The 13987-nt window shown below is 45.6% G+C and overlaps 1 protein-coding gene across 2 annotated transcripts in view; it reads right to left on the reverse strand.

The window, feature by feature from the left end:
* PDE4B (phosphodiesterase 4B) overlaps nucleotides 1–13987 on the reverse strand; it is a 261207-nt gene that overhangs the window by 216368 nt on the left and 30852 nt on the right. The window contains exons 1-3 of one of the 2 annotated variants that reach the window (XM_082227591.1): nucleotides 12667–12683; nucleotides 9590–9703; nucleotides 5909–6138 (exon numbers count right to left, since the gene is read on the reverse strand). In XM_082227591.1, the coding sequence (XP_082083717.1) occupies nucleotides 5909–6138; nucleotides 9590–9631 (272 nt within the window). In that variant the 5' untranslated portion in view covers nucleotides 9632–9703; nucleotides 12667–12683. Of the gene's footprint in view, nucleotides 1–5908; nucleotides 6139–9589; nucleotides 9704–12666; nucleotides 12684–13987 lie in introns of those variants that run through there. The other variant, XM_082227590.1, reaches the window with a different exon arrangement.

Consider the following 13987-nt stretch of genomic DNA (forward strand, 5'->3'; position numbering starts at 1 on the left):
GTTTTCCGACTCCGGCTCCCCTTCCCACATTACCAAATACTCTACTTGATCCCCCTTCCACCTGGAATCGAGAATCTCCGCTACATGGTAGCTGTGTTCTTTTTCCTCCATAGCTGGTCCCCTATTGACCCTCCCTTCTCTGTCCCCTTTATACGGTGACAGCAACGACCTGTGGAACACTGGGTGCAGCTTCATGTGGTTCGGTAACCGGAGTCTGAAAGCCACTGGGTTGACCTGCTGCGTGACTTCAAATGGGCCCAGCCTTTTGGGTCTTAACTTCTTACAACCCCCTTTGAATGGTAACCCTTGGGTGGACAGCCACACCTGGTCCCCCACCCTAATGCTTTCCCCTTCCCTTCTGGTTTTGTCTGCCTGCCTCTTATATTCCTCCTTAGCCCTGTTTAAGTTAAGTTGGAGCTGGCGATGGATCACTTCCATTTCTTCAACGAACTGTTCTGCAGCTGGAACGCTCCAGTTCTCCCCTTCCCCCCCTGGGAAGGCTCGGGGATGACACCCGTGATTAGCCAAAAAGGGGCTCATCCCCGTGGACACGTTCTCTGCATTGTTGTAGGCAAATTCTGCCAACGCCAGCTTCTCCACCCAATCATTCTCTCTGTCATTCACATAACACCTCAAATATTGCTGGAGGACACCATTAGCTCTTTCCGCCTGCCCGTTGGTTTCTGGATGACGGGCAGTTGAGAAATTCACCTCTACATGCAATAAGCTCATGAGCTTCCTCCAGAACCTGGAAGTAAATTGTTTCCCTCGGTCAGAAACCACCCTCAAGGGGGCGCCATGCAGCCTAAACACATTTTCCACAAACAATTTAGCGGTTTCTTCCGCTGTGACCGCATGTGAGCAGGCTATAAAGTGGGCCATCTTGGTTAACAGGTCTACCACAACCATGATGGCTGTTTTCCCTCTGGACCTTGGCAGATCAGTCATGAAATCTATTGCCACTGCCTCCCATGGTCTTTCCGGCGTGGGTAGTGGTTCTAATAAACCTGCCGGTGCCCGCCTCTCCCCCTTGGCTCGTTGGCATTGGTCACACCCTCTCACATACTCCCGCACATCTTCCCTGACCTTGGGCCACCAGAATTCCCTGGTAACCAGCCACATGGTTTTGTGTTGCCCAAAATGCCCTGCTGTGGGGCTATCGTGCAGTTGCTTGAGTACCTTTTCCCTCAATTCCCCTTCAGGTATATATAACGCTCCCTTGTAGTACAACGCCCCGTTTCTCTCCTCAAAACCCCCGGGTTTGTCTCCCTCCCTCCTGAGACCCCTGAGTTTGTCCTGGGCGTATTCATCCTGCACCGTTCCCTCTATCAGTTCCCTTTGCCCCACCAATGCCGCCCCACACACCCAGCGGTCCTCTGGAATGACATGGGTCTCTTCGGGTGCTCCCTCCCCCTCCAAATATTCAGGTTTGCGTGAGAGAGCGTCCGCCCTAACGTTCTCTGGGCCTGGCACATAACAAATCTCAAAGTTAAATTTGGAGAACTCCTGGGCCCATCTCAACTGCCGTTGGTTGAGCACTCGCGCAGTTCTCCAATACTCTAGATTCTTATGGTTCGTGCACAGTTGCACCTTATGTTGTGCACCAATTAGCAGGTGCCTCCATCTCCGGAAAGCCTCATGAATCGCAAGAAGTTCCCGGTCGTACACCGTGTAGTTCCTCTCGGATTTGTTCAGCTTTCGCGAAAAGAAGGCACACGGTCGCCACTCTGACTCCTCCTTCCCCGGCTGCAGAAGAAGCACCGCCCCTATGGCTCTGTCAGATGCGTCTGTTTCGACCCTCAGCTTTTTTTGTAAATCCACATGCAGAAGTTGTTCATCAGAGGCGAAGGCCCTTTTCAGTTCCTCAAACGCTCGCTCCGCCTCCGCCGTCCAAACAAATTTCTTCTTACTGCTGAGACAGTCCGTGATGGGCGCCGTCAGGTGGGCGAAGTTTCGGATGAACTTACGATAAAAGTTTCCAAACCCTAGGAACCTCTGCACATCCTTCTTGGTTTTGGGTGTTTTCCATTCCAGCACTGCTTGAACCTTGCCGGGGTCCATGGCCAACCCCTTGTCTGACAAGCGGTACCCCAGGAATTCCACCTCCTTGGTATGAAACTGACACTTCTCCAGTTTCACCCACAGCCTGTTGGCTTGCAGCCTGCTCAACACTTCTCTGACGTCTCTCACATGTTGCTCCTCATTCTCCGAATACACCAACACATCATCTAGGAAGGCCACGCAATTCTTGTAGAGCAAAGGCCCCAGTACGTGGTTCATGAATGATTGAAAACACGCGGAGCCTGTTTGTAATCCAAAAGGCATCACGAGGTATTCAAATGCCCCCAAAGGGGTGAACATGGTGGTTTTCCATTCATCCCCTTTCCTTATACGTATCAGGTTGTACGCCCCCCTTAGGTCCAGCTGTGTAAAAATCTTTCCCTTCCGCACCCTGGTCAAAATATCATCAATCCTGGGCATAGGAAAAGCCGCCGGCTCTGTCACTGCATTTAACCGCCTGAAATCACATACAAGTCTCGGCTTGTCCGTGTGCTTTTTATCCACAAAAAACACTGGGCTACCCCCCGCTGCCTTGGACTCTCTGATGAAGCCTCTCTTCAGGTTCTTGTCAATGAACTCTTGCAACTCCTGCATTTCCCTGTCTGACATGGCATACAACTTGCCTACAGGAAGCTGTGCTCCAGGGAGTAAATTGATCTGGCAATCAAAGGGCCTATGCGGGGGTAGTTGGTCAGCTTCCTTCTCGCTGAACACGTCGCTGAGATCAGCATACTGTGGTGGCACCTTCCCCTTCTCCATTACTTCAGTCCCTGCCAGGGTGGCTTGGGCCCCTGCTGACCCCTTTTCCCCCCTGCAGTGTTCTAAGCAATGTACTGAACCGAAGGAAACCACTCTTTGATGCCAGCCCACCAGCAGATCATGTAGGGCTAGCCAGCTCATTCCCAAAATAATGGGAGCGCCTCCCAAGGTGGCCACATTAAACGCTATCAGTTCTGTGTGCCTTGCCACCCTCATTATCATTGGGACGGTCTGCAAGCTGACTCCTCCTCCCAACAGTTCCCTGCCATCGATCGTGGTCACCTGCAGGGGGTTGCTTAAAGGGATCGTCTGTATCTGGTGTTCAGCAGCAAACTCCTTGCTCATAAAATTGCAGGAGCTGCCTGAGTCCAACAGCGCCTTTATTTTTAGGGGGTGTCCATTTTGCAGCTCTAGCGACACTTCAATCATTAGAGCAGGTCGAGGAGCTTCTGGCACGGGCACTTTCACTGCTCTTTGGCCTGGCTGCAGTGCCCTGACTGTGGCAACCAGGCGTTGGCTTTTACCTGCTCCGTTTCTCCCTGCTCTCCCCCCTCAACAGCTCCCACCATCCCTTGCCATTCCTTCCTCTGGGGGCAGACTCTGGCAAAGTGGCCTGGCTGTTGGCAGAGATAGCATTTCCGGGCTCCTTTTCCCTCCTTCTTAGCCCCCTCACTGGGCTTTGAAACTGCGCGCGCGCGCGCTGTTCCGATTTCCATCGGCTCTGCCGGCGGGAAAGCTGGCTCAGGAATGTCTGGAATGCGGAACTCCTTCCAACGTTCCCCTCTCCCTTCCCGCCTCTCCAAGGCTCTTGCCTCCTGGCGCGCTCCAATGGTCAGCGCAGATTTGGTCAGCTGATCCATAGACACTGCCCTGGGGCTCCGGGACAGCTCGTCTTTCACAGCCGAAGAAAGACCTTCTTCAAATAGCATCTGAATGGGTGCCGCCGATAAATCCCACCCCAATCTGTGAATCAGCATGGTAAATTCAGTCCAGTACTCACGGACAGATCGGCTTCCCTGCTTGCAAGCCATTAGCTGTCTGCGCACCACCCCTTCCTCAATATCGCTGGAAAACATGATATCCATTGCACGAAAGAACTTCATAGTGTCCTTTAGGATATCATTGTGCGTTGCCATCAGGGGTCGAACCCAGTCTCGCGCCCCCTTCTCAAGATGCCCAATTACGAAAGCAACTCGCGATTCCTCATCAGGGAACTCATCAAACTGCACATTAAGGGCATATTGCATCTCTGTCCTAAAGGCATGGTAATCCTTGGGGTCCCCCCCAAACTTCTGCACCAATCCTGGTACCTTTCTGGGGAACTGAGTGGTTCTCCCCTTCTTGTCTGCATCCTGAGCCCTTCTCTCCTCGAGCCTCGCCGTCTGCAGCGCAAGTTGGACCTCCAAAGCTTGATACCTTTCTTCCAAGCTTGGACCAGCTCCAACCCCTGCCTCTCCGGTTCCGGCTGGGTTGCTCATGATGCTTTCTCCTGCACAGGCAGCGTACAAAGACTGTCAGACTGCTGTGAGGGGATGATTAGCTGCTTGTGCTTAAAACTGTGCCCCCTCAGAGTTTGTGCGGCTCCACAAACCTCTGTGTGTGACAGAGCTCCTCAGACATGTCTGCTCTAGTCACTAGTAGAGTCTGACAGTGGCTGCCTGCGGAAGCGTTTCCAGCAAAGAAGCTCCTTAACGGAAACGCGTCTCCTGGACTCACGACGTGGCAGCTTCCGGCGAAGTATGGGTCTCCCTACGGTTGCTTCTGACACCTCCCCGCTGTTTTCGCTGGACGTGTCTCTCACCCCTTTCTCTCCCCTGCTGGTCCCTGCCTTGGCTGCTGCGTCTCTCTCAGCATTACTGAGATCCTCCTCCAGAGACCCCTCGCTCCCCCTGCTGGTCCCTGCTTTAGCTGCTGACTCTCTCCCAGCCTCTGGGAGCCCTACCACCTCCCTTTCCTCTGATGTCAGTTCCCTGACAATAGTGTTGGGATCTTGCAACATATCCAGGTTGGAAAAGTTTTAAGTTTTTTAAATGAATGTATGCAAAGGTAGTAAGATCAAAGAATGTTTCATCTTTCTAAAGTAATAGAAAGCTATACAGATTAAAGGCAAAAGGAGACAAGCTGTTCAAACATAATGCATTGGGTATCCTAAGAAAAGACACATGCCTTTTCTTTGCTATTCATTTTGGATTTGTGAAAAGAAAGGGCTTCACGCCCCCATGAATTTTTGTTGAACAAGGCATCACTAACATCCAACAGAATTCATTAAGTAGTTCTTGCTGAAAGATACACATTCTGCTCATGCCCTCAAATATATTCTAATAGTCTCTGGAAAGTTTGCAGATAAAGTTTCCTTGAGAATATGGATTGTTACTCTTAAAACCTTTTGAAGACATTATAAAGGCAAAATACAGCAATACAGCAATTATATTATCATTAAATTTTTAAGCATATATATTGCATCTTTATACTAGAAAAATACCGTATTTTTCGCTCTATAACACGCACCCGACCATAACACGCACATAGTTTTTAGATGAGGAAAATCCGTAGGCATGCCACCCGTAGGCATTCCCTCCATAACACGCACATACATTTTCCCTTAATTTCTAGGAGGAAAAAAGTGAGTGTCATGGTGCAAAAAATACGGTATTTTACAAATTAAATTGAACAAGTAGAACCTGCAACAAAATACTGCAGTATATCCGCCCCCAGGAGTGCTCCTGTTCAGGGATACAGGTAAACTGTTAGAAGCTCTAGAAAGCCAATTCACCCTCATTACTCCTCAGTTCTCTTTTACCCTCATCCTTTCAGCATTCCATGGCTCTTGGTGTACACTTAACATGGTCAAAGGATCAAGGAATAAAGTTTCCTAAAATAGCAACTTTGTTTAAAATTCCAGAAGAGTGCGTGGTAAACTACTTCACCTCTTAATGATTTTTATAAAATGCACATGCCATGGAAATCCGGTTTTGAAACACGAGCATTTCTTGTTATGAAACAGTCTTTCTAATAAAAGAAAGGCCTGAAGAACTCAAGATAATACACAACAAACTTCCCAGATGTAATCTCTCTTTGAGAAACTTACCTATCCTGGTAAGTGGTAATGGCAATGCTGGGAAGGTTCAGTAGGGGCAAAGTCGTGGGTCTAGAAATGTTATCTGGTGTTCTTGCTCTTTCACTCTGCCTTTGTGACAGTGGTGGCAACTGCAAATTACCAGAGCAGCATCTTCTTCCTCTCCAGAGATCTATGCCAAGGGTGTTACTAGATGCGCTATAAGACTTGCTCAGGCCGCATTCTAAGTAATCTTTCACATTCTGTAAAAAAAAGTTTAAAAAATTAGAGATTTTATTTATACAGGGATTCCATTTCATGAATTAGAATATCAATAATGCTTACAAATACAAAATGGAAATGTACACTGTTCATTCACATGAAGAACATATACAGTGGTACCTCGGGTTAAGTACTTAATTCATTCTGGAGGTCCATTCTTAACCTGAAACTGTTCTTAACCTGAAACACCACTTTAGCTAATGGGGCCTCCCGCTGCCACCGCGCTGCCAAAGCACGATTTCTGTTCTCATCCTGAAGCAAAGTTCTTAACCCGAGGTACTATTTCTGGGTTAGCGGAGTCTGTAACCTGAAGCGTATGTAACCTGAGATACCACTGTAAAATAGTTTTTCAACATATAGTGTGTGTGTGTGTGTGTGTGTGTGTGTGTGTGTGTGTGTGTGTTTTGATAACATGTATAAATACAGATAAATAAGCATATTCAATTCTGCACTAATATATTTTGGCAAGCTGTGTGATTGGCTTCCAGCTTGTGACTACAACAGTGAAATTACAAAATAGCTGTAAATGAGTAAAAAGCCAGTTCAGAATGGTGTTGGGTGCAATTCACCCATCAGCCTAAACAGGTAACTTAAGCACATGCTGAACTCCTTCCATGCCCCTGAAATCAAAGGGGCATAATGGCCTGATTCATGTGTCATGCCAAGCCAAAGTTTAACTTCGCATAGATATGCAGGCTTCCAGAGAGCAGAATGCAGTCGCTTTGCCACACACCTCTGGTCCTATTTGCTGCTTTGTTGCCATGAACCAAGCCAAGGTTTTGCTTAGTACAGAGGTGACGAACCTTTGGCCCATGGGCCAGTTTCGGCATGTCAGGAGTTCCAAGCTGGCCCATAAGTCCGTTTTCCCAAAACCTTACCTACCTGTCCACTAACTGATATGAATTATGAGGTTATCAGGTGGGCAAGGTAGAATTCTGTGTTAACTGCATGCTCCTGTTCCCAGAAGGGAATGGGGTGCACAACCAAAGCAGCAGGATTTAACCCCTGCTCATCCAATGACAAAACAGAGCCTGCTTAAAAAACAACAAACCCCTTCGTTTCAGCAGCACCTGACATCATTGTGCCACCGGGTAATTGACAGGTCAGTGGCTATCTACCTGTTAAATATGGCCTGTGAGACTGATCCTGATAATGATCTAGGCCCATGGAGCCAGAAACATTCCCCACTCTTGACTTGGTGTGTCATCCAAACCCAGACTTGTTCGTAAGCTCTTTCCAAATTAACCATGGGGTGTAACCAAGAACAAACCTTGTTACAGGTCGTGCTTAGTGAAGACAAGGCTTGACCGACTGCACAATTTGTGAAGCCAAACAACAGACCAGAATACCATATTGGCCCAAATATAACCCGCACCCACAAATATGCCGCACCTTTAAAATTGAAGGGGGAGGAGGAAAAAAAGAAAATCCCCGGGCTGCTTCCTGCCAGTGGTCTCCCCCCCTTCCCCCTTCTTTCCAGAGGCTCAGGGGAGGCTTGGGAGCAGCGGGCAGGCTGTGTGCCATTGCCCCGCACTCCTGGCAGTTCTCTGGGTGGGGGAGTCATGCCACTTTGCCGGCGGCCTCCCACTCCGACGGCTCGGGGGAGGCTTGGGAGCAGCGGGCAGGCTGCGTGCCATTGCCCCACTCTCCTGGGCTGCTTCTTGGGGTGGGGGGACCTTTGCTGGTGGCGTAAGGTCACAAATATAAGCCGCACTTGAACTTGAAGCCCTGGCAGAATTTTTTTGGGGGGGACTGTGGCTTACATTCAGGCCAATTTGGTAATACAAGGGCTTCTGAAAGCATAGTTCCATCACAATAGTTTAAACAATTGGAGAAAGGTCAATAGTTGACTAAAAATATTGAGTAGTAACTTCTTTCTTGTCACTAACATGGCACATTCTTGTAGCTAATAACCTTATATAGCTTTGCTACTTCCCTTTTTTAAAGGGTTGCAATCTACACCAAAGTAAAGTGGGGGAGAGGGGAATTTAGCAGCCTAGTTAAATAATTTTTCTCTCCAACCCCTCATACTTTAAAACTAGTCCAGAACAAATGTGGAAAAAAGAGCACATCAGAGCATGAGAAATTCATGTGGACCTTTTGAACATTAAGAATGTCGGGGGGGATTCAAACAAGATTTTTGCAGGGTGGGGTATCTCACCTTCCAGTGACTCCCATTTCCTCCCAGGGAAGAACTTATTTTCATAAGGAAATAGATATGCTCAGTGTTTGAGGTTTGAGACAGAACTCAGCAAAAAGACCTGGATGGGGCCCTCCAGCATTGCCAGTCTCTGGTGGTGGCAGCAGCAGAACTGCGATCAGCACCAGAAAGCTTTTGAGATATGGTTTGAAGTTCCCACATTTCTCTGGAGCAACACTAAGAACATAACAAGAGCTCTCTTTTGAAACAGATCAACACCCACAAAGAGAACATGAGTGCAACAGTACTCTTCCACTCATGTCCCCCATAAGTTGGTATTCACAGGCATCCTGCCTGTGATAATGAATGTAATACAGTAGTATCTTGGGTTACAAATGCTTCAGGTTACTGACGCTTCAGGTTACAGACGCTTCAGGTTACAGACTCAGCTAACCCAGAAATAGTACCTCAGGTTAAGAACTTTGCTTCAGGGTGAGAACTGAAATTGCGCAGCGGCAGCAGGAGGCCCCATTAGCTAAAGTGGTACCTCAGGTTAAGAACAGTTTCAGGTTAAGAACAGACCTCCAGAACGAATTAAGTTCTTAACCCGAGGTACCACTGTATATAGTTATCGTGGCTAGTAGCCATTGATAGCCTTAAAGCAGGCATAGGCAAACTCGGCCATCCAGATGTTTTTGGGACTACAACTCCCATCAGCCCTAGCTAACAGGACCAGTGGTCAGGGACGATGGGAGTTGTAGTCCCAAATCATCTGGAAGGCCGACTTTGCCTATGCTTGCCTTAGAGGCTTTGGGGGAAATTAAAACAGTAGGTACCAGCCTGCTGGCACAGGAGACTCAGGGAAGGTGCCAACACAGCAATGGGCATGGAGGCCAAAGATGATGCTACTGGGCCTGCCTTTGTACCAAAGCCATTTTCCTCTTAAGTGGGAGCAAATTCTGTACCCAATGGATCTAGCTTTATCTCAGCTATGAGCAAGCCAACTTTCAGTTCTCTATGCAGACCAATATACTGTTTTTCTGCAAAATCATAAATCATGTGTCACAAAGGACACTGGCACTTCTTGCTAATATATATTTAAAGCAGCAGGAAGTGTGTGACTGGCTGATGTTCTCAAAGAAATGCCTTAATGTAAGTGCCTGTACCTGTTGTGAATAAGAAGTCTTTTAAATAGGAGGCAAAGTAATGAATATAAAAACGACTGTGTCAACTGGAATGCGAATTAACTAGGTGAAAGTAGCCCCCTGTACATATATAAAACACACACTTACACCATCTGTGGTGACTGTCATCACACTCCTGCTTTTCTTCATGATAGCGATCGAAAATTGTCCCAGTTATGTCAAGCACTCTTCTCAGTGGTGTTTTCCGCCAGACCAATAAACCTAGCAAAAGAGAAGATAATCATATTCTCAGTCCGTGCTGAAGGATCAATCACACATCTTTTCCACAATTGACTCGGCCTTCATATGTGGATTTGTCATGAAAATACTTGGACACAGTAGAACTCCATAAATATAATTATTTTGCAAAATAATAATTGAGTTCAGTTTTGGGAAGATACATTCATTCATACATTCATACATATATACATACATACATACTTTTATGTGTATGCCACCTTTCCACAGTTCAAGCCATGCTCAAGACAGCTTACAAAATGAAAAGGAATACATAACTACAACATAGCAAAAGTACTCATAAACAATAAATAAAACATAAAAAATACAAAACCAAACTAAACAATTTCCACATCAATCACAACAAAATCTAAAAAAAACCCCAACAGCAACAACTCCCCCCACCACCAGCCAAACCCCCGAAACATCCCAGCTCCAGAATGCATTGTCACATTTTAGATTAAAAAGAAGCAGATGGATTATAAGTTCTTAATTGATCATTACACCATTAATCTATATTTATTCAGCTAAAGCAAGGAAACCATGTATGTATTTATCACTTCTCTAGAGTGGCTGTAAAAATACTACGGGCCTAAATAATCTTTACAGGTCAATCACCATGATTCCCCCTGTATAGAAGGATGGTGCTTAGAAACAATCCATTTCTCACTTTAATCATTTCCTGAAGCCATGCCAAGCCATGTCATTTTAGGACAATCACAGAAAGATTAATTCACACAATAGGAAGAACTTATAGCACCACAATAAGGCACATGCCTTGCACACAAATGGCTCTAGGTTTCAATTCCTGGCATTTCAAGTTAAAAGCTAGCTGTGGTGGGAAAGATCTGCTGAGTCCTTGGAAATCTGTTGACAGAACAAGCAGTACTGGGTAAGAAAGACCAATAGTGTGACACAGCATAAGTCAGCTTCATTATCAATGAACCACCTGAAAGTTCCAGCTCTTTGCAGGATAGGAACTGAATAGTGCCTTCAATTTGTACGAGCACTATGAAACAGGTAAAAAGGTAAAAGGTAAAGGACCCCTGGATGGTTAAGTCCAGTCAAAGGCGACTATGGGGTTGCGGCGCAAGGGAGCCAGCGTTTGTCCACAGACAGTTTCCTGGGTCATGTGGCCAGCATGACTAAACTGCTACTGGCACATGGAGGACCATGACGAATGCCAGAGCGCACGGAAAACACCATTTACCTTCCTGCCGCAGCGGTACCTATTTATCTACTTGCACTGGCATGCTTTCGAACTGCTAGATTGGCAGGAGCTGGGACAGAGCTGGGGCGCAGGTGGCGCTGTGGTCTAAACCACTGAGCCTCTTGGGCTTGCTGATCGGAAGGTCGGCGGTTCGAATCCCCACGATGGGGTGAACTTGGAAACTGGTAACTGATAAAGTTGACTCTTTTGAGAGTTCCTGGGTTTCACAACTGTACAAAGAAACAGAAAGTCAAAAAGTTTTCTAAAAGATAGAAAATCTGTAGACCTCAAGTCCTTCTAGTGTTATGAGTTTGACGGGGAGGAAGTAGGCTGTAGGCAGAAACCCTCCATCCCCTGCATCTAGCAAGTGTTGAAATATAAGTTGGGCTAGTTTCCTGTTGAAGTGATTGTCTGGGTGATGGGCCATTAAGGAAAACAAAGGAAAGGGGCTCTGTGGGAGACAGCAAATGGGTGGGTCCCCTGCCCCAGCTCATGTTTAGCTAAAAGGACGAAGCCAGAATGAGAGTTGAGTGGCAGTGATATGATCTAGAAGTAAAGCAGCAAGCTGGAGAGAGAATCAGAGCAATATCTGAGAGCAATGTTCGATTTCTGTTTGAATCCAAGACTGTGGCTGTGGAAGAAGCAATACCCTTTTGGTGTTAATGCTATGAACCCCTCCATCATAGGCTCAGGTTGTACGTATGTGTAAAAAAACCAAACCATATATCATAAAGACACCACAGCCTCCGCTGTGCCTCATTCCCAAAAGAAAACATGAACACTGGGCAAGTGCTGGAACTCCTAGGATATCGTACCACTTGAAGATTGTGGTGGTGTGTACAACACCATTTCTCATGAGAACCGTTGCAGCAGGAACATACATTTCTCCATAAATACCCTGCAGAACATCTCTTTCTTCTAGAAGCAATGTGCAGTGAAACAACAGTGTGGTCCCTCTTGACTCTCTACACATAACATATAAGAAGAAATGAATATGAATCCCATTATTGGATATCTGTGCTGAGGCAAACGTGGGCTATGTGTGCCCAACAGCAATATTCCACAGAGGCCCTTTGATCTAACAAATCAATGCAATGTAGCTCAATGCTTACATAATTCCTTCAAGATATGAATATACATCCTTTGGATTCTCCCATACACACCTCTAACAAAGAGTTCAGTAAACAAAAACAAAAACAAAAACAAAAAAACACACTGACACTCAGAATCTCCAGAGACAAAATCTCCTGTATTTTCAGTCTCTTTCATAGTCCAGCCATTTTCCTGTGGCTGAGAACTAGAATTTATGGGTTGTACCCAATGCTGTACCAGTGGGGTTCCAACTCTCTGGAGCTGACTCTGGGGGCATGCAGGGGCTGGAGGGGGAGAGGAAGAGGAAGAGGAAGTTCTGCTGTGCACACAGAATTCCCTTACTTGAACAGCCTCTAATCAACAAAAAGAGCACTCTTTACTCAGCTAGACCTCAAGGCTCCAAACATTGGCGTTTGGAGCCTTGAGGTCTAGCTGAGTAAAGAGTGCTCTTTTTGTTGATTAGAGGCTGTTCAAGTTTGCCATTGATTATGAACTATAAATTTCAAAAGAAAACCCTAGTTGCATTACACACCAGTTTCTCAAAGATTGTGCTTGAAGCACTTAAATTCCTGGGTACATCTAAGATCACAACTTAGAAATCTTGATGAAGATCTGAGCTTCATCAATGGCAAATGGACACACTGACCTTCGGCAATTTGGCATTTTTCTCCATTAGCTGGAAGTTAGCACATATGAAGACAACTCTGGATCCATTTAGCATTTGAGAGATGGGCAACTCATGTACTCTCTCTATTTCTGCTGTAGCAACCTGGAACATCAAGTCAGGGATCTGGGTCACCATAAGAGATTGTGTTCATGCCATTATGTTTTCCCCAGGAACCAATGAAGCCCAGATATTAAAATGGCATGAGTAGTTCTCCCAATCTTCCATATTAAGCTTGAGATCATTATCTGATATTCTAACTGTAATAACTGCCTATTTGGCTTAATTGCTCACATTATTCAAATTCTATGACTGGGCCCACATGGGCAGTGACCATTCCTATTGTGCTGCCTGATCATGTGATCCAGAGTAACCTTTTCATTTCTCTCATTGCAAGACTGACCTATTTTTAGGTCTGGCAGCTACATCTAATGCCAAATAATTTCTTCATGGCTTACTTACTAGAAACTTACAGAGAGCAGCACTCAAGGTTTAAGGCACCATCTTTGGTGTGTGACATTACCATCAAATTTATGCTCCACATCTTGTGTACTTGGGGATATAAATCCCCAAATCTCAGTTATTGAAGAAAATGTATTTCAGCCATTCAGATAAAACAAGGGTCCTTGTATGCTATCTAGAAACCCCAAAATATTTGACAGTTCATATTAGTTATTTAAGCACTCTTTAAAAAAAAACTGATCAGTCTACACTTAAAAACAGAAAGTATGGTAATTTCTTAACTCAATTTTATTTTAGAAAACAGCAACATAACCAGCTGATGAAAACAAGAGTGCAACACTGTCTTTTTAGTGTTTGTTTAAAAAAAATAATCATAGTTTTCTGTTGCTAGAGGTCAGTACTCAGAACAAGATGACTCAATGTTCGTTACCTACCTCCTTTTCAACATGTCAAATTTCATTAATTCCAACAGAGAGAGACTATTATCCACACCTAGTTTTAAAGTAAGATTATTATCACCTCTAAATTATGGACAGCATGTTCTGAAGGACCAATTTACTGCAGTCATAATTGTTTTGTTTGGATTTTGTCTGAAGCAGATACAGGATGACAGGTTTGTAATTACAGAGACCAAACTGTATTTCTGATCCTATAAAGATTCCTATCTTTTCGGTGGGGGGGAGGGGGAGACTACTGCCTATTCAATAGGTTAGAGAAGAGAGTTCTGTGGGGTTTTGGAGGCCATTCAACTTTAAAAAATAATTGATGGTGGAAAAAAATATGCTTTTAGAAGGAAATGATACTGATCACTGCAACAAACTCTGACAGACAAACCAAAACA

The sequence above is a fragment of the Podarcis vaucheri genome, assembly GCF_965113315.1.
Source record: "Podarcis vaucheri genome assembly, chromosome: 6".
Classification (NCBI taxonomy): Eukaryota; Metazoa; Chordata; class Lepidosauria; order Squamata; family Lacertidae; genus Podarcis; species Podarcis vaucheri.